The sequence below is a fragment of the Choloepus didactylus genome, chromosome 23 (genome assembly GCF_015220235.1).
Source record: "Choloepus didactylus isolate mChoDid1 chromosome 23, mChoDid1.pri, whole genome shotgun sequence".
In the NCBI taxonomy this organism is placed as follows: domain Eukaryota; kingdom Metazoa; phylum Chordata; class Mammalia; order Pilosa; family Megalonychidae; genus Choloepus; species Choloepus didactylus.
Genome location: NC_051329.1, coordinates 16,610,021 through 16,634,366, shown reverse-complemented (window position 1 = coordinate 16,634,366; position 24,346 = coordinate 16,610,021). Strand labels below are relative to the sequence as shown.

Sequence of the window (24,346 nt, the reverse complement as noted above, 5' to 3'; positions counted from 1 at the left end):
TCCCTCACTCCAAAATAAAAGCCCATACCCATGAAGCAGCCACTTCCATTCCCCCTTCTCCAGCCCCTGGCAACCACAAATATGATTTCTGTTTCTATGGATTTACCAATTCTGCATAGTTCATACAAATGGAATCACATAATTTGTGACCTTTTGTGACTGGCTTCTTTCACTTAGCATAATGTTTTCAAGGTTCATCCACATTGTAGTGTTTATCAGTACCTAATCCCTTTTTATGGCCGAGTGATATTCTATTGTATGGATAGACCGCGTTTTGCTCACCCATTCTTCAGTTGACAGACATTGAGTTGTGTCCACCTTATGGCTCTCATGAAGAATGGTGCCACGAACATTTGTGGACCAGGATCTGTCTGAGTCCCTGTTTTCAATTCTTCGGGGTATATTCTGCAAGTGGATTGCTGGGTAAGTCAATGTCTAACTTTTTGAGGAACTCCTATTTTCTGAGGGCTTGGTTTTGGTGTGAGAGCTTTGGGGCCTGCCATGTTGGTGCCCAGAACCTCATGTAATAGTCTTGTTGTCTTAGGTTGGGCTCCCCTAAAGACAGACCCTGAGACAGGGATTTGAGGGGGGGGGTGGTTTGTGGGAGAGATGACCCTAGGACACACCATTGGGGGATGGGAGAGTGAGACAGGAGGGGAAGGCACTGGGGGGAACTGGGGCCCACTCCCATTGGGAGCACTGGGAGACAATGTCAAACAAACCTCCGCGTCTTCCCACCCAAGGGAGAGGGGGCCACCTCCTCCCACGGTTGAGGGTTGAGGGTGCTCCTGGAAGTGTTAACTCCCTGGCCTTCTGGCCAGCCCCCATTTCCAGCCAGAGAAGGTCCTCAGGAAGGGGTCTTAGGGCTTGCAGTGGAAAACAACAATACCATCTAACAATACTAACAAGAACCACCACACTAAGAAGGATAGTTGCTGCTGCCTTTTGAGTGTCTGCTGGATGATAGTCCCTTATGTGCATCGTATCAGCTGTCCTCACTACAACCCTGTGAGCCAGTTGCCATGACTGTCCCCACTTTACAGTTCAGGAAACCGAGGCTCAGAGCAAGCCACTGACTTGCCCAAGTTGTCACATCCAAGGAGTAGTGGCAGTAGGATTTGGACCCAGCCTTGTCCCCTATGCTCTCCTGACCCATTTCCCCCTTGGTGGGGAGGGGCTGTATTTAAGAAGATTTCTGCTCCCAGGAATCTCTCATTTGGGAAGTAGACTTTTTTTCATCTCATCTAGTAGTTCTCAGGCTTTAGAGTGTGCTCGCTACACATTTATGTTCCCAGCAGACACTCGTTGACTCGGACCCTCTGAAGGTGAGGCTTGGTGATCTGATTCTGAAGTGGGTAGTCCGCTGATAAATTCTATGTGAGTAGCTCTTTCTTCTATGGACAGGGAAAATGGAAAGTCTAATTTGGGTGGAATCGTGTGTGCTTTCCACTGGAGAAATGATTCTTTGTAAGTGGGACACTGTGGCAGTGCGTGAATTCACGTGGTCCGGCCTTTTCCCCACCTCTGGAGTCTGTGTCGTCCCAGTGCTGGGCTGACCCTGCTCCCTCTGTTAGCAGGTCCTTGCAGGCTCTAGTTCTTGACATTTGGACCTCCGCTGCCAGGGCTCAGTGTCTAGGCATCACGGAGAGTTCTTGCGGGGCGTTTCTGCACAAGGAGCAGCTGCTCCCACCCCTGACGCTTCTCTTTGAAGCCCCTAGCCAGAAGGAAAGCCTTCCATCTCCTACCCTTTGGCCACAGGTGAAGGAGGGCTTCTCGATTCAACAAGGGACAAGCCAAAAGGGGACACTGGAGAGGAGAATGCCGAGGATGATGGCAGGAAACAGGCTGAGGTCATGTGGGAAGCCTCCCCTCTCCGATTCCTGGTTTAGCTGTGGTACAAAGTTGAATAAATTTCTTGCCCCCGCTTCAGGGTGCTGCCAGGATGCCACGGGGCCAACCCGAACCCTGCCAGCTGGGCCTGTAGGTAACGAGCCTCCTCCCACCAGAGACTTGAAGACTCCGAGGTGACAAAATCGGATACTGTTGGCTGAGCAGCCTGGGGCTGGGGGTAGCAAGTGTCAGAGAGGTATAAAGAGGTGTTAGCACACGAGACCTTCTCCTGGGTGTAACCAGGCTGAAGGAGAACCGAAGAGGAACCAACATCCTCGTGATGTGATTTAATATTACTTAATGCTGTTTGCATGTCTCCTCACTTCTGCTTGGCTCCTGGTGGCCCCAGGTCTTACTTTTCCATATCAGAGAGGAATTCAGGGCCTTCTCAGGGCTATATAAGATAGAACACAAGAAAAATCAGGGAAACATGCACAGGCATCTCAAAACAGTCAGCTAGTCCAGCCCGGTGGTTCTCAAACTTGAGCAAGCGTCAGACTCCCCTGGAGGGCCTGTGAGCCCACAGGTTGTCCCAGCCCCAGCATTTCTGATGCTGCACACCTGGGGGAGGGCCAAGCACTGCCAGGGCTGGCAAGTTCTCAGGTGGTGCTAATCAATGTAGAATCCGTTGGGGTGCTCCGATATTCTGTTAAGGAGAACTGTCAAATTCCAAGAGGAAAGAGGGACAGGGGGAAATATCAAGTTCTGTCTTCTCCGTAGTGTGTATGTGCCTTTCAGTTTAATAGTAAATGTCTAAAATTTAATACCTGTTACTAATGTCATGCTGATTGGAAGCCCTGGTTGGCTGTATCCTATAGCCTAAGCCTTTAAGATAAATAAGAGGCCACTTTAGGATCACTAACCCAGGTTTTCTGCCAGGACTAGTGCAAGTAGGTTAATCTCAGTTTTCCCATCTGTAAAATGGGAAGAATAATAATACCCATTTACAAAGTTGTTATAAAGATCCAACGACACAGTATACGTAAAACATTTAGTACAATGGCTGGCAAATGAGTCTGTGAGTAAACAATAGATGAAGATTCAGATTGTGATAACAATGACAAATGCAGACAGGGGAAAATCTTTCACAGACTGAAGTCCATGTGGACACTGTTGACAAAACGGTTGCCCCCCACTGTTGGACTGCCCAGGGTTGAGTTGTGAGGTGTAGAGGGGGATGGCAGGAACTTCTCTCCAGGGTTAATTTCCTGGGCCAAGGAGACACCTTTGCAGTAGCTGCCCCATCTCACCTCATACATCTTTGTATCCACAGCACCCAGAGCTTTCTGGACCATTGGGACTCCCCATTACCATCCATCCATCCATCCATCCATTCATCCATTCATCCATCCATCCACCCATCCACCCATCCATCCATTCATCTATCTACCCCCCACCCATCAATCTATCCACGCATACTTCCATCCATCCATCTATCCATCTATCCATCTATCCATCTATCCACCCATCCTTGCATCCATCTATCCATCCATCTATCCATCCATACATACATACACCCTTCTCTTTCTTTCTCTCTCTCAGGCTAAAGTGCCACAACAAATGCACCAAAGAAGCCCCGCCCTGTCACCTTCTGATCATCCACCGAGGAGGTAAGTATTTAACACTTACTATCCTAAGTGGGTGGGGAACTCCTTCGGGCCATCCCCATAGTGGTCCTTCTCAGGCTGATTCTGGATACCTCCTGACCCCTGATACCTGCTGTCTCATTTCTTTCTCTCTGACACCCTTCTTCCTGATGTGTCTCACATTTATACCCATCCCCCATGTTTGTCCCCTCTACTGCCAGCTCCTCGTACTGGTCCCCTTGATTCTTTACTCCCCTCCCCCAGATTCTTCTTCCCTTCCATAATTCCTTTTCTCTCATTTTTGTCTCCCCTCCTATTTTCCATGCTCCTCTCTCCTGATTCCTTGCTTTCCCTTTCCCACTCAAAACGAGTGCTGGTTGAGTGTCTTTCCATTTTGTGCTCTTCAGACTCCATCATTTGGCCTGTGGAAGTGGCATGGGAGAAGGTCTGGCTCAGACTTGTTGGTTTGGATCATCCGTGTTCCATTCCCCAAGGCCCTAGAGCCGTCTGTGCCAATCTGTGCTCTCCCATTTATCTCTGGGAAAACTACCACCAGCCTTCCACCATGCGAAAACACAGTGAGCCAGAAGGAAAAGCTTTCTCTATCTGCCAAGGACTTAAATAGGAAGCTCCTCTTTGGGAAGCCTTGTAGTCCAGCTTTCTAAATAGTTCCACTGATTTTTGCGTTGTGGGCTAATTATCACTGGGCTTCATTATCCACAAGAATCTATCCATTGGGGGACTTCCTAAACCTGCACTGTCCAGTACTGTAGCTACTAGCCCTGTGTAACTATTTAAATTTAAATGCATTCAAAGTAAATAAAATTCAGTTAGTCATGCCAGCCACATTTCAAGGGCTCACCAACCCCAGGTGGCTAGTGGCTACAATATTGGATAGTGCAGATAGAGACTGTCTCCAATATTGCAGAAAGTTCTACAGGACAACACTGGTCTAGATCCTTGCTATCCAAGGGGTGGTCCTTGGAGCAGCAGCATCAGCCACCACTGCCCCCACCCCAGACCCACTGAATCAGAATCTGCATTTTATTAATAATTCAATTTTATTAAGATATATTCACATACTATACAATCATCCAAAGTGTACAATCAATTATTACAGTACCGTCATATAGTTGTGCATTCCTAACCCCAATCTATTTTTTGAACATTTCCCTTGTACCAGAAAAAGTGAAAATAAGAATTAAAAAAAAGGTGAAAAAAGAACACACAAATCATCCCCCCCACCCTATTTTTCATTTAGTTTTTTTGTCCCCATTTTTCTACTCATCCATCCATACACTGGATAAAGGGAGTGTGATCCACAAGGCTTTCACAATCACACTGTCACCCCTTGTAAGCTGCATTGCTATACAGTCGTCTTCAAGAGTCAGGGCCACTGGGTTGCAGTTTAATAGTTTCAGGTATTTACATCTAGCTATTCCAATGCATTAAAACCTAAAAAGGGTTATCTATATAGTGGGTAAGAATGCCCACCAGAGTGACCTCTCGACTCCATTTGGAATCTCTCAGCCACTGCAACTTTATTTCATTTTGCATCCCCCTTTTGGTCAAGAAGATATTCTCAGTCCCATAATGTTGGGTCCAGATTCATCCTCAAGAGTCATAAAATCTGCAATTTTCACAGTATCTGCAGGTGATTCTTATGCACCGTAAAGTTTGAGAAGCACTGGTCTGGAGCAGGAGGCGTGAGCTCAGATTCCTCTCAGGGCCAAGCTGACATCCTGAATGGGAGAAGCTGGCCAGGTGGGGGCTGTGGTGAACCAGAGAGCCTGGGAAGCCATCCAGAGAGGAGGGCCCCCAGCAACAGAGAGAGCCTGTCTTGCTGGAACTTCTGGTTTATAAAAGTCCAAATATAGAGTGTTTTTGCGATATATCCTGATTCTTAAATGTTGGCAATCTCTTACAATATTTCAAACTCTCACTGATGAGCTCTCCTCTCCCATACCCCATCCGTGGACTGGACATGGCCTGAGAGCCACCAAGGGCAACTTTGAGGTCCAGCCACTCGATGATCCTTTCCTGAGTCCTCCTTCCTTGCCCACCCTCTCCTCCCTGCTCACCCACCCTGGCCTGGGTCGGTGCATGCTCAGAGGAATTGGTCCTACTTTCCAATAAACCCAGGGGAAGCTTAAAGAAGGCAAATCGCTGCTGAAAGTGCTGGGATGTGTCCCAAAGCCAACGCGCAGTTGGTTTTTGATGATCTTTGCATTGTTTATCTCCACAAGGAGAGAAAATTGCAAGTAAAGGAGAAGCCTTCAGCTCTTTTCTCTTGCCCCTTCCCATCCTACATCCTTAATTAAGAACCATCTGTTCCGTAAGTAACTATGCACTCAGTGAGGCTATTTTAAAACCTGAATCCTTACCGCTCTTGAGCCCCTGCCCTGGGTCTGTGTCCTTGGGGAAATCACCTCCCACCGCATTCCTCTGCATGGTGGGTTCGATTGGAGTGTGACGCCTACTTTAAGACAGGGACGAGGGCCTGCTGGAAGGCAGCCAGCCCCCAGAGGCTGACATTTGAGGAAGGGGTCCCTCCCACCCATCCTCACTGCCGTGCCCCTTTTGCTCAAAGGCAGCAGGTGCCTATAAATGCAAAGCAAACGGAACTTTCCAGAAGTCTCCCAGCTTCTGCTTTCTCCTCCCGTTGGTAGGAAGTTGAAAATATAGTCAGTTTCCATGGTGATGACAACTCAGGCTAAGCAGAGAAATTAAATCCCTGGGTCAGTGCAAAGCTTTAACTTCTCTTCTCAACCAGTGCCCCCCGCCCCCGCGATAAAAACAGCTAACCAGTTACAATACCAGACATCGGTTCTTGAACTTAAGCTTCTCATTTCTCTCCCTCCCTGTGGTCCCCGTGAGTAGTAGAAATAGCAGAAGGGCAGCAGGGAGAGGGGCCTTGGGTGGTACGGTTTGGAATCAGGAAGCATTTATTTAGCATCGGCCATGTGCCCAGCTTCCTGTGCGTCTTCAGGGATGATGGAGAGAGGAGAGCTGGGCGAGTGGAACTTCTCTTTCACAGATCCAGGGTGGCCTTGTTAGGACAAATGACGTGTTTTGACATATCACAGGCTGCTCAGGCCAGAAAAATCTCCAAAGTAATGGAAGCTGATCCTACCAGGAAGGTTAGATGGTGGTCACTGGGAGCTTGTCCACAGACTTAGGCTCCGAGAAATCAGGAACCTTTTACATTTCAAAGGTTCAATTCTGACATAAACGTCAGTGTGAAAACAAGTATGGCGTTAGAAAATAACCTTCAGTTTTATTTTTATAATTTTTAATTGTCAGAAGTCATCTTTGGAAACCACGTAAAACACTCCTCTCCCACCACCGTGACACAACTCTCATTTTTAGTGGCTTCCCTTCCAGTCTCCGAGGGTGGGCCTTTTAAATCCGGGGCCTGAGCTGTGCTCTCCTCGCCAATCAGAGCTAAAACTGTACTAAAATTCCCAAATGGCTGTTTTCACCCCTACGGATCCAGCAAGGTTGGTCCGGACAGAGTCAGTCCCCTGTGACATCAACAACCCTCTCCGGAAGCCTCCCCGGTACTCGGACTTGCACATCAGTCAGACGCTCCCCAAAACCAACAAGATCAACAAGGTGAGGCTGGGGTTCTGCTGGGCCCAGGGACACTGGGGCTGAGGGCTCCAGGTGAGGGCAGGAGGGAGGACGGCATGTGGGATTGAGCTGGGAGCCTGCTGTTGAGGAAAGCTTGGGGCTCATGGTGGGATCAGGCCATGAGGATGAGTGTGCCAGAGATCTAATTGATGGAGGGAGAATGGAAGTGAGAATAAGTGGCTGGGTTGAGGTGGAGCATGGAAAGGGTGTTGGGAGAAACTGACAGAGCTCCTCGGTGGGCCAGACCCCAGCTGCTTTGCTCTGGGAGAGGTTTCAACATCTGCCAGGATCAGCTTTGCAGATGGTTCTGGGCTTTCCAACACATCTGTTGAATCAAGCCACCAAGGGACGGGGCTCTATTCATGAGCTTCTGGTGGAGATTGAGCAGATGGAAATCTGTGTGGATCCAGAGCTCTGAACCACGGCCAGGTTTGGTCTGCTTCTGGCCAGTCCTCAGGTCGGCAGGGGGCTCCCGCTGTGCATCTTTCTTTCTGGTGTGTTCTGGAAATTTCCAGTGTGATTTCTGCATCCTTCTGTTTGATCTGGAGATCAGGCCACATCAAAGCTATCCCAGGCACACTCCCAGCTCCACAGCACATGCCACCCAGGGGCTTGGAGAGCCACGTTGCCTTCGTGCTTTAGCTGAAGATGGATAAAGTACGGATTCAAGTGAGGAGAGGGGGGTTGTTCACAGACCTGCGTTTGGGTCCCAGATGGCTGTGTGAGCTGGTACATGCATCTCTTCCTAGAACTGTAGAGAGGATTGCCCCCTTCCCAATCCATTCTTCACTCAGGGGTCAGTGACTTTTAATGAATGTAATTTGAATCACATCCCTCTGCTAAGAAGCCATCTAGTGACTTTCAATTGCTTTAGAGCAAAAATAATAACAATACCATCACAAAACTCCCCACTGCCGCCCTCAAGCCGTGCCTCATTTTGTCTCTCCCTCTGCCATGTCTTTCCGTGCCTCCCCACCAAAGCCCGCGTGCTCTCTCCCTCTGTGCTGTCACCCACCGTTCGCTCTGCTAGATTTCAGAGTCGTTCATCATCGGGCTCCTGTGGCATCACCCTGGCAGTTGAGAGCTTGGCCCCTGGAGTTAGACAAACCTGGCAGCCCCTATTAGCTGCCTCCACTTTTTAACTGTAAGACTGAGCAAGTAACTTCATCTCCATGAACCTCAGTTTACCTGTATGTAAAATGGGGGTGTTCCGGTTACCTACTGCTGCCCGACCAACCACCTCAAACTTAGTGGCGTACAACAGTCCTTTTCTTATGCTCACCGATTCTGTGTCAGGAATTGGGACAAGGCCCTGTGGGTGATGGCCTGTCTCTGAAGGCATGAATGGCTGGGGGCTGTTTGCAGGGATTGGCAAGCTCTGGCCCACAGGCCAAACCCAGCCCACCACCTCTTTGGGTGAATAAGGTTTTATTGGCACGCAGCCGCACCCGTGCATTTATGTATTGTCTACAGCTGCTCTTGCACTGCCACAGCAGTCTTGAGGAGTTGTGACAGGTCATATGGCATGGAAAACCTAAAATCTTGGCCATCTAGCCCTTTACAGAAAAACTTTGCTGGCCCCTGATCTAGAGGCTCCGTCCCTCACAGTTCAGGTGTCTGGACAGGGACGAGTCAGAGGCTGGGCCCAGCAAGGACCGTCAGCAGGAGAGCCCACGTGTGGACTTGCCTCGTGGCTTGGGCTTCCTCGCAGGATGGCTGCTTCTGGGGGGTCAGGCGTCTTATGGGGCAGCTCAGGGCTCCCAGAACAAATGTCTGTTTTAGCAAACATCGTGGAAGCCACACAGCCTTTTATAATCTTTTATAACAGCTGTGTCATTTCTGCCTCATGAGCCTGCTGAGATTCAAGGGGAGGAGACCCAGACCCCACCTCTCAATAGAAGAGTCTCCCATATTTAAAAACCCCGACGGGGAGGTGGGGGGCAATAAAAGCACCTGCCTCTGAGAGTTGTTGCGAGGATACAATGAAATCATCAACCTGGGCACATAATAAATGTCCAGGAAATGCTAACTTTTATTTTCAGCTTAAATTTGGGGGGCTCCTAATCAAAATGTCAGGTCAGTCCCACTTCTCCTTTCTTATCTGCAAAAGGATATAGTTCTCTGGGAGAAGGGATCCCCACTGGTAGAAGCTGAGGGGGCTTGGATGGGGCATCTCCAGGGCAGTGCCTGCCTAGAACCTGTCTTTTCCTTCGTGACGTCTTGAGGGCTAAGGGGCTCTGAGCCATCTGAAGACTCTCTCTGGCTTCACAGCTACAATGAGCCTCTGAGTGTCAGATGGGACCAAAACGCAGGTCAGATGGATAAGTGACTGTGACATTGTTCTGCCTGTCTGCCAGCAGGAGGATTTGATAAGAGAAGTAAATTAACCTCTATTTAGAAAGCAGCTTTTGACATGAAGGTGGACAGGCTCTATCACAGAGCTGGGTTATTTTTTCCCCTCTTCCTCTTCTCACTGGCTTCACACAGATTCTTTTTGTCAGGCAATGATGTGGTTAGTGCAATAGATTTATCAACCAAATTGGTCTGAAGATTTCCTTTTCGTTGCTCTGTGGCTCCTTCTCTCCTGTCTAGCTCAGTCCACCCGGGTTCACAAAGCTCTTGCTTTTTCATCCAGCTTGGTGGTTAGAGTGTACATTCTGGAATTGAGATTTCTAGACTTGGAATTCAGCTCCTTCGCTTGCTCTGTGACCTTGGGCAGGTCATATCACTATCTCTCTGCCTTAGTTTTCCCCTCTGTAAAATGGGCAGTATAATAGTACCTGCCACATGAGTGTGTGTGCAGAGGATTAAGTGCTGTGATGTGTAAAGGGTGTCATCCAGCCCTGGATACTCAGGGCACGGAAGTAGTTTGATGATGGAGGAGGAGGAGAAAGAGGGAGAGAAAAGGAATTGGAAGAAGAAAAAGGAAGAGGAGGAAGAAAAAGAGGAAAAATGAAGAATATGGAAGAGGATGGAGAAATAGGTGGAAAATAGAAGAAGAATGAGGAAGGGGAGGAAGAGGGAGGAGGAGGAAGGAGGAGGAAAAACGCAAGAGGAGAAGGGAGTGGAAGAAGGAGGAACAGTGGACGATGCAGTTTACCTGGAGGGGCTGGGAGGTCAGAGAAGAGATTGAAGTTGCATTTTGAAGAATGAATAAGATCCTTCCAGGCAGACCATAGACATTCCAAACAGAGATCACAGATCATAGATGTCCCAAGCCCTGAGGATGTGAAACAGCCTGGTTTTACTCTTGAGAACTGTGGGTCCTTTGACGTGACTGAGGTAGACATTGCAGGGGGTGGGGTAGGGGTGAGAGAGGAGATGGTGATGTAAGCCCAGACTCAGACTGAACTGAATGCCCCGTTCTCATTTTAAACATGCACCATCACTTGAGCATGGCCTAGACTCTGTTTCCTTCTAGGGAGACACCAGTTTTTAGCACAAGCCTCTATGGTTTTTTTTGCTTGTTGTCTGTTTTTAACTTTTCGCAGAGTATATATGGAAAATTCTTGAAATTTGCCAGTCTGTGAGTGGAAGATCAAGGAGGAGAGGCTTGGGAAGATGGGTGATGCCCGACTTTCACTTCCCTTATCCCTCCAGTGACACGGTCTGTCCCGAACGTACTTAGAAAATTTCATGTGCCCCATTGGGCCATCCATATGACAGCCCAGCCACGTTCATCTTGGCTTCATGTGTCACTGACATGATATTCCTTAGACTAATGTGTCTGTTGCCATGGAAATGTAATTACCGTTAGATAAATTAGGAGAGCGTGAGAAGGCCAGCTTCCTGATGCCCTTCCACAAAGTTGGATCAGAATTGCCTTCAAGTTGGTCTTGCCTGACGGGTGGCTGAAATGAACTAGGACTCAACCTTGCCTCTAATAGTACATCTGTTTCCAAGTGCTGAGGTCTCCCCTGTCTTCTACAGGAAGTCAATTTTATCTTTACCACAGTAGGTCAGAGGTAGATTTGGGAGGGCCCATTATTTCAGGGAAAATTCTGTAGCCAGTTATCCAAAGGATGGGTACACATTTCTCTCTCTACATGATCACAGCCAAGTTATTTAGTTTCTCAGAGCCCTACTGTCTTCCCCTGGAGAAACCACCCATCTTGGAGGTTTTTTGACAGGATTAAATGAATTAACACATTAATAAGCTGTCGTCAGGACTTCTGCTTCTGGGAAGATGGAGTAGATGTACTTTTTCCCTATTCTTCCCGCTAAGTCCAGCCAAAAACCCTGGACATTTTATATATAACAAAAATAAGAAGGCTGTGAAAGGTGGAGAGAAGGCGGCACAATGTCTGGGGACCCCAGGACCCAAGGAACAATATGGCGATGAATTCCCTGAGATATCTTTTGGCCTCATTTATTCCAGGCTTGGACCTGAAGAGGCCAGGAACCCAGAAATGCCACAAGGTGGAGACAAAAAGAGCCTCCCAAAAAGTCTGCTCCCTCTAGTCAAAGGACCAGGAAAATGGCAGCCTAGCAAGATAGAAAACTTTTAGGCAATAACCCCGGATGTCCTTCAGTGGCTGAATGGGTAAACAAATGGGGGTCCACCCGTATCATAGACTACTACTCAGCAATGTAAAGGAGCCAACTTAATGCGTGCAAGAACTGAGGGATGAATCTCCAGAGGATTATTCTGAGTGATAAAAGCCAATTGCCAAAGATTACATACTGTATAATTCCATTTATGTCACATTTATATAGTTATAGAAATAAAGAACAGATTAGTGGTTGCCAGGATTAAAGATGGAGGGGGGGAGGGGAGAGGAAGGGAAGTGGGTGTGGCTATAGAAAAGCAACACGAGGGATCTTTTTGGGGATAGAAGGGTTTTCCGTCTTGGCCGTATCCATGTCAGTATCCTGGCGGTGGTGTGGTACAGTAGTTTTACAAGATGTCATTGGAGAAGACGGCGTAAAGGATACGTAGAATCTCTCGGTTATATTTTACAACCGCATATAACTCTATAATTATCTTACAATTAGAAGTTTAATTTCAAAAAAATGTTGTCATCGGCATAAAAGCTACCATTTGCTGACAGAGTGCCCCAGCCCAATGCTATGGAATTAGGTCCATAGAGGACCTCACTTAAGCCCCACAGCAGACTCACGAGGTAGGTGTCCTCAGCTCATTTATGGATCAGGAGACTGAAGCTCATGGAGGCCAAGCCACTGGCCCAGAGGTAGTGTGGACTGGGTGGAGATAAAGCAGGCTCAGGGAGGGCTAGTGTCCTGCAGAGAACGAGCATTCGTTGGAATCCAAATGGAAAAAGTTCATTTCCCTTCCCACCTTGCCCTCCCGTGTTGGTGGGTGTTTGCTCCGTGGACTCTGGGGTTTGGCAGGTAAACACACCTGTTGACAAATAACCAGACTACGCAAAGCCATCCTTGGGCACCTGGAGCCAACCAGCCCGATGGTCTGTTGAATAAGGCAGGGGCCAAGTGACCACTGCCCTGTGGGGGAACAGATTAAAGAGCCCCCAGGAAGCCTTAGCTCTGCTCACTTTGAAAGGCAGAAATCCCTTTTACGTGATTTTGAGGTTTGCTTCTTTCACTTGTCCCTGGCAATCTGGTGAAAGCAAAAATGTCCAAACGTTTGAAATGCTTTTCTTGCTTCGGTCAGCATACATCTACCCATTTTCAGGAGAACCTGCCTGCAAATGTACAGAGTTACCCTTCCTTCCTTCTTCCCTGCCTCCCTTCCTTCCTGGGAGAGCATTTACTGAACACCTACGAGGTGCCAGGGCATACGGATGAAACATGCAAGACTTGGCTCCAGCCTCCCTGAGGGGTGGGATGATGTTAAGGGGATAGTCGCGAGGATAGCAACTGCTATTGATGAAATGTTTGCTGTCCGTGCTCAAAATAGTTCATTCGTTATTTATTGAACAGACCCTTCTATGGCACTTACAGTGTGCCAGGTACTGTTCTAGGCACACTGCAAATACTGCCTAATTTAACTCTCCCAGCAACCTTATGATATAGATACTATTATAGTCGCCTTTTTAGAGATGAAGAAACTGAGGCCCAGAGAGGCTCACTAACTTCCCCAAAGTCACACAGCTAGTGAGTGGTGGAGCCAGGAGTCAAATCCAGGTCTCTGGCTCCACAGGCTGTGCTGTTATTGGCTTCTCTGTACTGAGCATTATTCTAGGCACAGGGATATAGCAGTGAACAAAACTAACAAAGATCTCTGCCCTTGTGGGACTTGCATTCTAACAAGGGAGAGCGACTATAAGGAATAAACTTAAAAAATAAGTAAATTTTATGTGTTAGAAGATGGTGAGTGCTAGGAAAGGAGTAGGAGGGCAGGGGAAGGGAAATCTTGAGTGCTGGGCAGGGGTGGGGCTGCAATTTTAACTATAGCTGGCAGGGCAGAGACCACATCATGAAGGAGATGAGGAAGGGAGCCACGTATTTATCTGCAGGAAGAAAGTTTTAGGCAGAAGGAGCTGCTGGTGCAAAACCCTGAGGCAGGAGTGTTCCCAGCATGTTTGAGGATCAGGATATTCAATTTCTGTTGCTGCCATAATAAATTGCCACACATCTAGTGGCTTAAATCAACACCCATTTACCATCTCACAGTGCTGTGGGGTTCAGAAGTCTGGGTTCTGCTTGGCTGAACCGGGCCCTGTGTTTGGTCTCCAGGGCAGAACTCAAGGTATCAGCAGGGTTGTGTTCTTTCCCTGAGTGCTCTGGGGATGAAGCCACTTCCAAGAGCATTCATGGTTTTGGCCTAATTCACTTCCTCTCTGGTTGTCCCCTGGATCCCTTTGACTTCGCCTTCTGCCACTTCGCTCTGACTCCAGCCAGAGAAAGCTCTCAGCTTTTAAGGGCTCATGTGATTTCACTGGGACCACCCACACAATCCAGGGTAGTCTTCCTATTTTTTGATCCATAATGTTAATCAGATCTGAAAAGTTCCTTTTGCCCATTAATGTAGCATATTCATAGATTCTGGAAATTATGTCATAGACAGCTTTGAGGGGAGCATTCTGCCTACCACAGTTAGTAAGGGGGGAGCATTGTGGCTGGAGTGGAATGAGTGAGGGATGGGTGGTAGCCGTGCAAAGTTGCACGGAGAGAGACTCGAGCCTCCTGGGCCATGGTTAGGACTTGGTTCTTTACTCTGAGCAAGATGCAACACCAGCTGAGCGGAGGACATGATCGGACTCATGTTGTAAAAGGATCCCTCTGGTTGCCTTGTGGGAACAGACTGCAAGGGGGTGAGGGTGGAAACCCAGAGATCGGTTAGGGGGTTATTGCAGTCGTCCAGATGAGACACGAGGGGGGTTTGGACCGGGCAGTAACAGTGGAGCTGGTGAGAAGTGTTCAGATTCCACAGGATTTTCTGATGGATTTGTTACGGTATGGGAGAGAGAGGACTCAGGGATAATGCCAAGGTGTTTGGCATGAAAGATGAGGTTGCTGTCAGCAAAAATGAGCATAGCTATTGGTGGAGCAAGGCTGGAAGTTGAGTTTTGGACTTGCTGAGTGTGGAATTTTTTTGGACATCCAAGAGATGTCGTAGAGGCTGTTGGGTGTATGAGTTTGGGAGTGAGTCGAAAACGGAACCCTGCGGCATTCCAACAGTAGTAGGTCATAGGGAAGAGGAAAAACTAGCAAAGGAGACTAAGAAAGACTGACCAGGGAGACAGAAAGCTAGGAAAGTGACAGGCCCCAGAGGCCAAATGAAGAAGGTTGATCCAGGAGAAAAGAGTGAGCAAATGTGTCCAGATCCTGCAGATGGAACTGGCAGCTGGATTTAGCATTAGGGAGAATAGTGAAGACCTGTCCAAGAGTGGTATCAGAGGAGTGGTGGGCAGGAAAGCCATTTTGAGGTGGGTTTAAGAGAGAAGAGATTGGAGTCAGCAAGTCTGGTAGCTCTTCAAAGAATTTTGCTGCAAAGAAGACAAAGAAATGGCCAGATGGTGGGGAGAAGTCGGATCAGAATAATTTATATATAAAGATGGGACAGGTGACAGCCTGTTTATATTCTGATGAGAGGAGTCCAGTCAAGAGTGAAAATTTTAAGATGGGTCATGAAAAAAGTATTTTTTGATGGGAGAGATGCTAATGGGGATTACCCAAAAGACTCTCCAGTCAAGAGTGAAAAATTGTCACCTGCTGGAACTGTGCACATGCCTCTGTCTCATTTAATTCTCAGGCCACCCTGTGCATTGGGTACTCTTATTATTCCCATTTTACAGTGGGCAAGACAGAGGAATGGAGAGGTTAAGCAGTTGGTCCAGGATGCACAGGGAATTTGTGGCTATGGTTTGTCTGACTCCAGATCCGTCTTGTATTCATTTCCTCTGGCCACAGTAACAAGATACCACAAACCCGGTGGCTTCAAACAATGGACATTTATTCTCTCCCAGTTCTGGAGGCCACAAGTCTGAAATCAAGGTGTTGGCAGAGTTGTTTCCTTCCGGGGGCTCTGAGGGAGAACTCGTCCCATGCCTCCCTCTCGGCTTCTGGTGGCCTCTGGCCATCCTTGGTGTTCCTTGGCTTGTAGCCACGACACTGCAATGCCTGCCTCAGTGTGCACATGGCCTTCTCCCCACGGCCTGTGTCTTTCCTCTTCTGTCTCTTGTAAGGACACTGTCATTGGACTTAGAGCCACCGTACTCTAGGATGATCTCATGTTGAGATCCTTTAGTTTAATGATCTGCAAAGACCCTTCTCCAGTGAGGTCACATGCTGAGGTTCTGGTTGGGTACGTCTTTTGAGAGCCCCTGCTCAGCCCACTAAACTGCATTTGCCCCCATCTGCATGCCCACCATGGCCAGTGCGAGGATTAACACATGGATTCTCTCTTTGTCCTTGCTTTAGAGCTGGTTTGGAGAGTAAGGAGAGGTGATGCTGGTTCCAACCGAGACATGAGGGAAGATGCTGAAGGCTCACTCTTGCACCCTCTCATGAGCTGTCAGGCTGTTGATTCTTTAATAAACACTCAGGAGGAGAGGTGTTAGGATGGAAAGAGCATGCTGCGCACCTTGATGTGGAATGTTCCAGAATCAAAGGGGCCCAGGGAGTGTGGCTATCACCAGTGCGGTTTTCATTACCTGGTAACATTTCACTCTGGGGTCCCGAGACCATGGATGGGAATTTGACTCCCGAAACTGTTCCTCCCACGGCTGGGTGCATCCCGGTGGGGGCGGTGAAGAAGGCAGGACTTTGGAAGGATCTGGTGACTGAGGAAAGGGCGAGAGTTGCTGAGGGTGCTGGGAAGGGGGCCTCTTCCCACTCAGCTCACTCTCACTGCCTTGTCTCCACTTTCCTGCCTGTCCCCTACCTCCCTGCCCTGTTTTCTTTCTGCAGGACCACATCCCTGTCCCATACCAGCCAGACTCCAGCAGCAACCCCTCATCCACGACGTCCTCCACGCCCTCCTCGCCAGCGCCCCCGCTCCCTCCCAGCGCCACGCCTCCTTCTCCTCTGCACCCTTCCCCGCAGTGCACGAGGCAGCAGAAGAACTTCAACCTGCCAGGTACCTCCGTGCTTGGGGACACGTGGAGGGCTCAGCTTTGGAGGGATTGGGTTCATGGCAGAGCCTTGCTGGAAAAAGTCCATTCTTGAAGGCCGAGATCAGAGCAGGGGAAGGAGGCCCATGGATTGAGCCTGACCGCGTGCAGGGCAATGGCCATATGTCACCTCATTCAGTCTTTAGGGAAGCCATGTGGTAAGCGTTATCAGCTCCATTTTACAGATGTGGAAACTGCTGCTCCAAGAGGTGAAGGGACCCTTAGAGACTCTGTCCTCTGGTAAGACAGCATCTAAGTCTAAGTCTAGGGCAGTCACAGGGGCCATCCCCTGTGGATCTGGCAGTTGTGTTCTGAGCGAAATCAAGTGAAGTTGGGCAGCAGGATCATGGGCTGAGGATCCCGGGGGCCACTTGCCCCAGCAGTCTTGCTCTGGATGTCAGGACAGGGCTCTTATATGTCCCTGCCATGGGACCTCTGACTTCAGTTTTCTCACCTCTGAAAGGGCATGGTTGGAAGAAATGATCCAGAAGGTTCTTCCCACTCACGAATTTCAGGCCACTGTTGGGCCATTTGTCTGGGGAGTCTGAACTGGGCCATGAGATGATGGAGGAGAAGCCACATGTGGGATCTTTTGACTCTTTGGCCTCCTTTGTCATTAGACCTAGGAAAGGGATCATTCTCTGCTTTCCGGTGGGCCAGGCCTGAGAGTTTTCCCACCTCTTTTTGCACCTGCTGGGTGTGAGGGCCACTCACCCGGCAGCCCCCAAGGATGCAGCGAGAGTCACCAACTGACTCATCTCCATGAGTGCCACTGGGTTAAGTAGGCGAATTGCCTAATTCCCACCTACTGGGAACTCCCACTGCCACTTCCAAGGTAGTCCATTTCCACTTCTCTGGAAAGGGGTAAGTGGGAAAAAGACCCTTTGCCATCCCATGAACCCCCAAACTCGGGGGAAAGTGGGCATGGATGCTTTCCTATAGCTGCCTGACCCACCCTGAAACACCGGCTTCAGCAAGTGTTTTCTCCAAAATTGCTTTCTTCTGCTTTATGGGCCAGGGGCTGGGAAAGAACCCTTTCAAGAAGCACTGTGTGTAAAGCACCATGGCTCTTTTCATCCTCAAAGAATCTGCTGGCATCTTGGATGAGAGACTCTACCAGCCAGGGGATGATCACTGTATCCCTTAACTCTTTTCATTCCCTGGGTCAGGGTCCCCAAGATGGGGGATTTCCATCCCACCCAGCCAACTGATCCTTTCCTACTCCATGTTGTGTCATAGCAATATCCTGGCTCTCTTTTAGGGAGTGGGCTAAAGGGTCTTTGGAGGGAGAAGGTGACTTAGCTCAGCAATCTGAAGCCAGATTGCTTAGATTAGTCCCCCAACTCTACCACTTAATATCTGCATGACTTTGGGCAACTTACTTACCGTTCTGTGCCTCAGTTTCCTCATCTGTAAAATGGGGATAATTATAGCACCTACCTCATTGAGTTGTCAAAGGTTTAAACATCATACTTCACGTGCAAATCTTAGAAAAGTACCTGTCTCAAAGAAGATCTCAATAAATGTGAGCTCTTTTCACTATTATCAGATAAACACCTTAATACAAAATTACCACTGCTACCACTTTTTGCCTTCTCGCCATCACTGCTAAATGATGTGGACATAGAATTGTGGCAGTAATGAAATCCTCATGTACCATGGTGGAGGGGGCATGGATTGGTTTCAACTTTTCTGGAGAGTAACTTGGCACTGTCTCTTAAGGTTTTAAATGTGTATTCCTTTGGCCGGCAATACCACTTCTAGGAGTTTATATACAGAAATGCTCACACAAGGGTACAGGGATCTATGTGTAAGGATTTCATTGCAACAGTGGAAAATTGGAAGCAACTAAATGCCCATCCAGAGGGGAATGTAATGTATTTTATAACCAACTACTCTGCCATCCTTAAAAAGAATGAGGTAGCTCTATGTTGATATCCTGACATGGAAAGATAACCGCGTGGTATTTTAAATTGAAAAAAAGTCATTTGCAGAGCAATAGGAATAATAATATTTATTATAAAATAATTCTGAATATTTATATACGTATGTTTGTATGTATGCATATATGTATTGTGTACGCACAAAAGAGTCTGGAATAACTTCATGGTGGGTGCTTCTGAGGAGAGTGATTTTATTTTATACATTTCTATTATGTATATGATAATGAGAGCATGCATCAGTTTTTGTTTGTTTTTTTTTTCTTTTTTTATTAAATTCAGTTTTATTGAAATACATTCACACACCATACAATCATCCATGGTATACAATCCACTATCCACAGTATGATAACATAGTTATGCGTTCATCACCACAATCTATCTCTGATCATTTTCCTTACATCAGAAAGAACCAGAACAAGAATAAAAAATAAAAGTGAAAAAAGAACACCCAAGTCATCCCCCCATCCCACCCCATTTGTCCTTTAGTTTTTATCCCCATTTTTCTACTCATCCATACACTAGCTAAAGGGGGTGTGATCCACAAAGTCTTCACAACCACACTGTCACCCCTTGTAATCTACATTATTGTATAATTGTCTTCAGGAGTCCAGACTGCTGGGTTGGAGTTTGGTAGTTTCAGGTATTTACTTCTAGCTATTCCAATACATTAAAACCTAAGAGATGTTATCTATATAGTGCATAAGAATGTCCACCAGAGTGACCTCTCGACTCCATTTGAAATCTCTCAGCCACTGAAACTATTTCGTCTCATTTTACATCCCCCTTTTGGTCAAGAAGATACTCTCAGTACCACGATGCCGGGTCCACATTCATCATATTCTGCATTGCCAGGGAGATTTACACCCCCGGGAGTCGGGTCCCATGTAGGGGGGAGGGCAGCGAGTTCACCTGTCGAGATGGCTCAGTTAGAGAGAGAGAGGGCCACATCTGAGCAACAAAGAGGTACTCAGGGGGAGACTCTTAGGCACCATTACATGCAAGTTTAGACTCTCCTTTGTGGTAATGAGCTTCATAAGGCAAATCCCATGCTTGAGGGCTCAGCACATCAAACCGCCAGTCCCAATGTTTGTGACAACATCAACACCAGTCCAGGTGAGGATGTCCAACACATCCGCACCTTCCCCCAGATCCTCGGGGCTGGGGAGGGGGAGGCTGTAAATATATTTTTTATTATCTGCCCAAATTACTCTGGGATGTGTCACTATTTCACTCCAGCCTGTACTAACCTACCGTATCTCACTTCCTATTCAAAGTTCCATGCAATTGTGGTATTTGAACAAATCGACTGTAGAGTTATACCGTTTAGAAAATTTAGATCCTGTACCAAATAGATATCTATTCCCTTGGTCTCATATGGAAGTTGAAGTTTTAAAACACAATCAGTTTCAACCTTTACCCTTTGGCCTGGCTTGCCCTGGTCTTAACCAGACTGTATCAGTTTTATAAGTGAATAATAATAATAAAATGTCATTCTGTAATGAAAAACAAAATAGAACTTCCCAGAAGTCCAGTCTCCTCCCCTGTCTATAGGTAGCCTTCAGTGACATTCTCCCAGGTGACAAAGTACCTGTCCTCATTCTGCAAAGACCTGATCAGGAGTTACACTCTTGACCGTGAAGATGGGCTTTGGCTATGGTTCCCTCCCAGAGGTTGAGTTTTCTGAATACTGTTCAAGCTAATGTTAAGGCATAACAATGTCCTCAGCCTTGATTCAACTAGAACATTCTTATCCAAAAGGAGCTGTGGGGTTAAGGGCCATGTTTGGCTCACCCATTACCCTCAGGACCATGAAGAGTTTTTAGTTAGAAAACAAAATGTGGAGTGTGTGCAGGCTTAGCGGTGTTGGTGATTGTGCTTTTAGTCGCTTGACTACTTGTTCTTGCCCTTGCCCTGCTCTTCCCTTCTGAGTCCTGGCGCCATGTTGGATGTGGGGCATTGTAGGGTGGAGTCAAGAGTGCTGGGTGGACAGATAGACCTGGGTTTGGATCCCAGCATTGCCCCTTCCAAGTTCTGTGGTCTTGAGCTTGGCCTTAGTTTCTTGTCTGTAAAATAGGGCTAATGCTGCAGGGTTGTGTGACATCCCTGGGGCAAGACATGTGAAGGGGCTTTGTAAGGGACTGTTTCATGGGTTTCTGAGACTGTTTTATTCAAATACCATCTCCTTTCCTTGGAGTCACCTGGTGCCATCTTGATGCACACATCCCCAAACACACTTAGGCACACATGTGCATGTACACTCCAGGAAATGGCAAATCCTAAAGGCCCAAAGGGAGAAAAAAGGAGGTGGAATCAGCCTTTGGTAGAGATTGCGGGATTTCTGAGATCTCACTTACGCTGGGCCACTTGGCCTCTTGGGAGTGTTCCCTCCCTTTCAGAACCCATCCCCTCATCACACTGTCCCTATTCCTTTATATTCAGCGGAGTGCCCATCCCTCTTTGATGTTATTGTGTTTATTTTCTCCCTTGTTTAGTGTCCTTGTCCTCCATCTGGGAAATATGTCTGCATCATTCACCCCTCTACACTCAAAGCCCAGTACATTGCCTGCTATAGAAGGCACTAAATAAATGTTTGATGAATGAATAAATGAGTGACTTGAAGTTCATGCACTGCCCCAGGCTGCAGTTTTTCTTTCAATTTGTCTTCTTGGCCCTCAGACTGCATTCATCCATTTTTTGTGTCAACAAATATTCATTGAGCTTCTATTTGTACCAGGAACTAAGTATAGCACTAGGCACTGGTATGGAGGTGAACAAACTAGATCAGCCCCTGGATCAGCCCCTGTATGAACTGCAATAGGAACATCCCTGCTGCAGCTGTTGTTGCTGCTGTAACAAATGTCCACAGACACAGTGACTTCAAACAGCACAAATTATTATCTTACAGTTTTGGAGGTCGGAAGTCTGAAATCAAAAGATTGGCAGAGCTGGTTCCTTCTGCATGCTTTAGTGAAGAATTTGTTCTCTCGCCTTTTTTCCACCTTCTAGAAGTTACCCACATTCCTTGATGCATGGCCCCCACCCCCATCACTCCACCCTCTGCTTCTGACATCACATCTCCTTTTCTGACTCCAACCCTTCTACCTTCCTCTTATCAGGACCCTGGTGACTGTGTTGGGCCCACCAGATAATCCAGGACAATCTTCCTGTCTCAAGATCCTTAACTTAATCACATCTGCCTAGTCCCTTTTGCCATGTAGGGTAGCATATATTTGCAAGTTCTGGGGTTTAGGACATGGCATCTTTGTGGGGGCCTCCCAAGTCCCTGTTCTTGTGGAGTTCTTAGCTTGGTGGGAGAGACAGATGTTAATGAAGTAAACATGGACATCAAGATCGGATTGCAAATTGTGCTAAGTTTGATGAAGGGAGAAAACAGTGCTATGAGAGCCATCAAGAGAACAGATTGAGTTTTGAGAAGGTCGTGTTCCCAAGGAGGGGAGGAGCCATCGGGCAGGGAGCAGGGAGCAGGTGCACAGGCCCCAATGCAGGGAGGAACCTTTAGGGCAATAGAGGGACTGAAAGAATGTCCCAATGGCCCTTGTCCTGGAAACCAGGCAGAAATGGCACCCAGTGAGGCAGGGAACTCCAAGGGTGGGGCCGTGTGGGGCCTTGTAGGCAATGGCAGGAGTTTAGATTTTAGGACGCCACAGGATGCAATCAACAGGTTTCAGCCGGGGAGTGTCTTGTCCTCCTGAAAGATCACTCTGGCTGCTCCGTGGAGAGGTCTTGGGGTGAGAGTGGCCACACAGGAGTGGAAGTGCCTCCGAGTTCCCTGCTTGTCTTTCTGACCCATTGGTCATCTGAAGCCTCCAGGTCCCAAATCCTCTTGGTGCCAGAGAGCCGGGTGCCATGCAGCTCCCCCGAGTGGCCCACTGTCATTCAGCCTGTGTTCCTTGGAGCTGCTTCTCACTAGTGTCCGTCATCTGCAGGGCTCACGGCGACTCCTTCTCTTCTGACTGCTCGTCTCCCTTCAGTCCCCAGGAACAAGCTGTTCTCCAACACATGGCAAGGCCAAGGAGGAGCTTGGCCCTGTACCATGGAGGAATTTGCTGGGTGTCCTATTGCTTTACACCTGTCCCTTCTCCGGCTCACCAAAGCAGCTCTTGGTCTCCATCACCCAGCCCCTCCTCCTTCCACTGCCTAACCGCCAGCGAACCTTTCTGCAGACACTGAATCCCGCATCACAGTTGGAGCCAGGGAGGGAAGAGATCAGCTAAGCCTCTCAATAACCCCGGATAGTTTTTCTTTTTTTTTAATTTCGGCTCCTTGATGACTAGCAAAATGGCTGTGTGTAGTGATAAACTAGGTTCTCTAACATAAGGTCCCTGAAATCATGGAGGCCAGTTTTCTTTTAAAGCTTGGCTCCATGACCTTGAATAAGCTGCTTCCCAACCTGGACCCACATTTTCTAGAATGGAGAATGCATCCATTTGGACTCTACCTTTTGGGGATATTTTGGAATCGGACTAAGGCAATGGTTTCTGCTATTTTATCTATGATGAAAGGGAGTCGATTAGTGCAAGAAACCTGCATTGCACACCTGCTGGTGCACAGCACAGACCCAAGCACCAGGACTTGCTCTCTGTAAGGAAGGACCTTATAAATTAATTCCACCTTCTGGGGGAGAGTTCAGTCAGCTTTCTCAAAGCAAATGATTTAAGGTTTGAAACTCTCTATTCCAGTTTGCTAAAGCTGCCGGAAATGCAATATACCAGAAATGCATTGGCTTTTACAATGCAGGCTTGTAGTTCACAAATTCAGAGTTCTAAGGCCATGAAAATGTCCAAATTAAGGTATCACAAGGTAGATACCTTCTCTGAGGAAAAGGCCGATGGCGTCCAGAACACCTCTGTCAGTTGGGAAGGCATGTGGCTGGCGTCTGCTGGTCCTTTGCTCCCGGGTTGCATTGCTTGCAGCTTCTGATTCCAGTGGCTTTCTCTTTAAGCATCTGTGGGTTCTCGCTTAGCTTCTCCAGAGCAAACTCTGGGCTTCATCTCTTAGCTTAGCATTTCCAAATGTCTGGGTCTGTGTCAGCTCTGAATTCTTTCTCTCCCTGAGCTCTCTTAAGGACTCCAGTAAACTAATTAAAACCCACCTTGAATGGGCGGGGTCACACTTCCATGGAAATAATCTATCAAAAGATCCCACCCACAATAAGTCTGTCCCAACAAGAGTGGTTTAAAAGAATAAGTCTTTTATCGGATACGTAACAGATTCAAACCAGCACACTCTCCGATTGTCTTGATTATAAATCATTCTAGTCTGTTAATTAAGAGCTTGGAAAGATGCATGCTTATTTGTTGCAGCTAGCACTATGTCTTCCTTTCTCATGGGGGAAGGGACTCATATCATCCCCATTGTACACACGCAGAAACTGACACTGGGGAGGTTATGTTACTTGTGCAGCTTCTACGGTAGTTGAAGGCAGAGCAAGGATTCAACCTGATGTGGTCTACAAGATTCTAGATCCCAGTCTCGTCAGCACTGTGCTAAAACTCAGAGAGCCCACTCCTGGCTCTAGCTTGTCCTGAATGTAATGAAAGTGTTTCATATTCTAAGGTACTGGGGATTAGAATTTCAGCCTGTCTTTTGGGGGGACATAATTCAAGCCATAACAATCACCGACGCAGACTCACCCTCACCTCCATTCTAGCCCATGGCATTTACTGGGGGGACGCAAAGCTCTGTGTGACCTGCCCACTGACCCTAACACCCCTGCACCCCCTGCTCCAGGCACCCT

At 47.8% G+C, this 24,346-nt stretch overlaps 1 protein-coding gene across 1 annotated transcript in view; it reads left to right on the top strand.

The window, feature by feature from the left end:
- The window catches only part of KSR2 (kinase suppressor of ras 2), a 427,972-nt gene that overhangs the window by 347,886 nt on the left and 55,740 nt on the right, over window positions 1–24,346 (top strand). Inside the window, exons 8-10 of the mRNA XM_037817062.1 lie at window positions 3,433–3,498; window positions 6,965–7,091; window positions 16,443–16,611. Of these exons, the coding sequence (XP_037672990.1) occupies window positions 3,433–3,498; window positions 6,965–7,091; window positions 16,443–16,611 (362 nt within the window). The remainder of the gene's footprint in view (window positions 1–3,432; window positions 3,499–6,964; window positions 7,092–16,442; window positions 16,612–24,346) is intronic.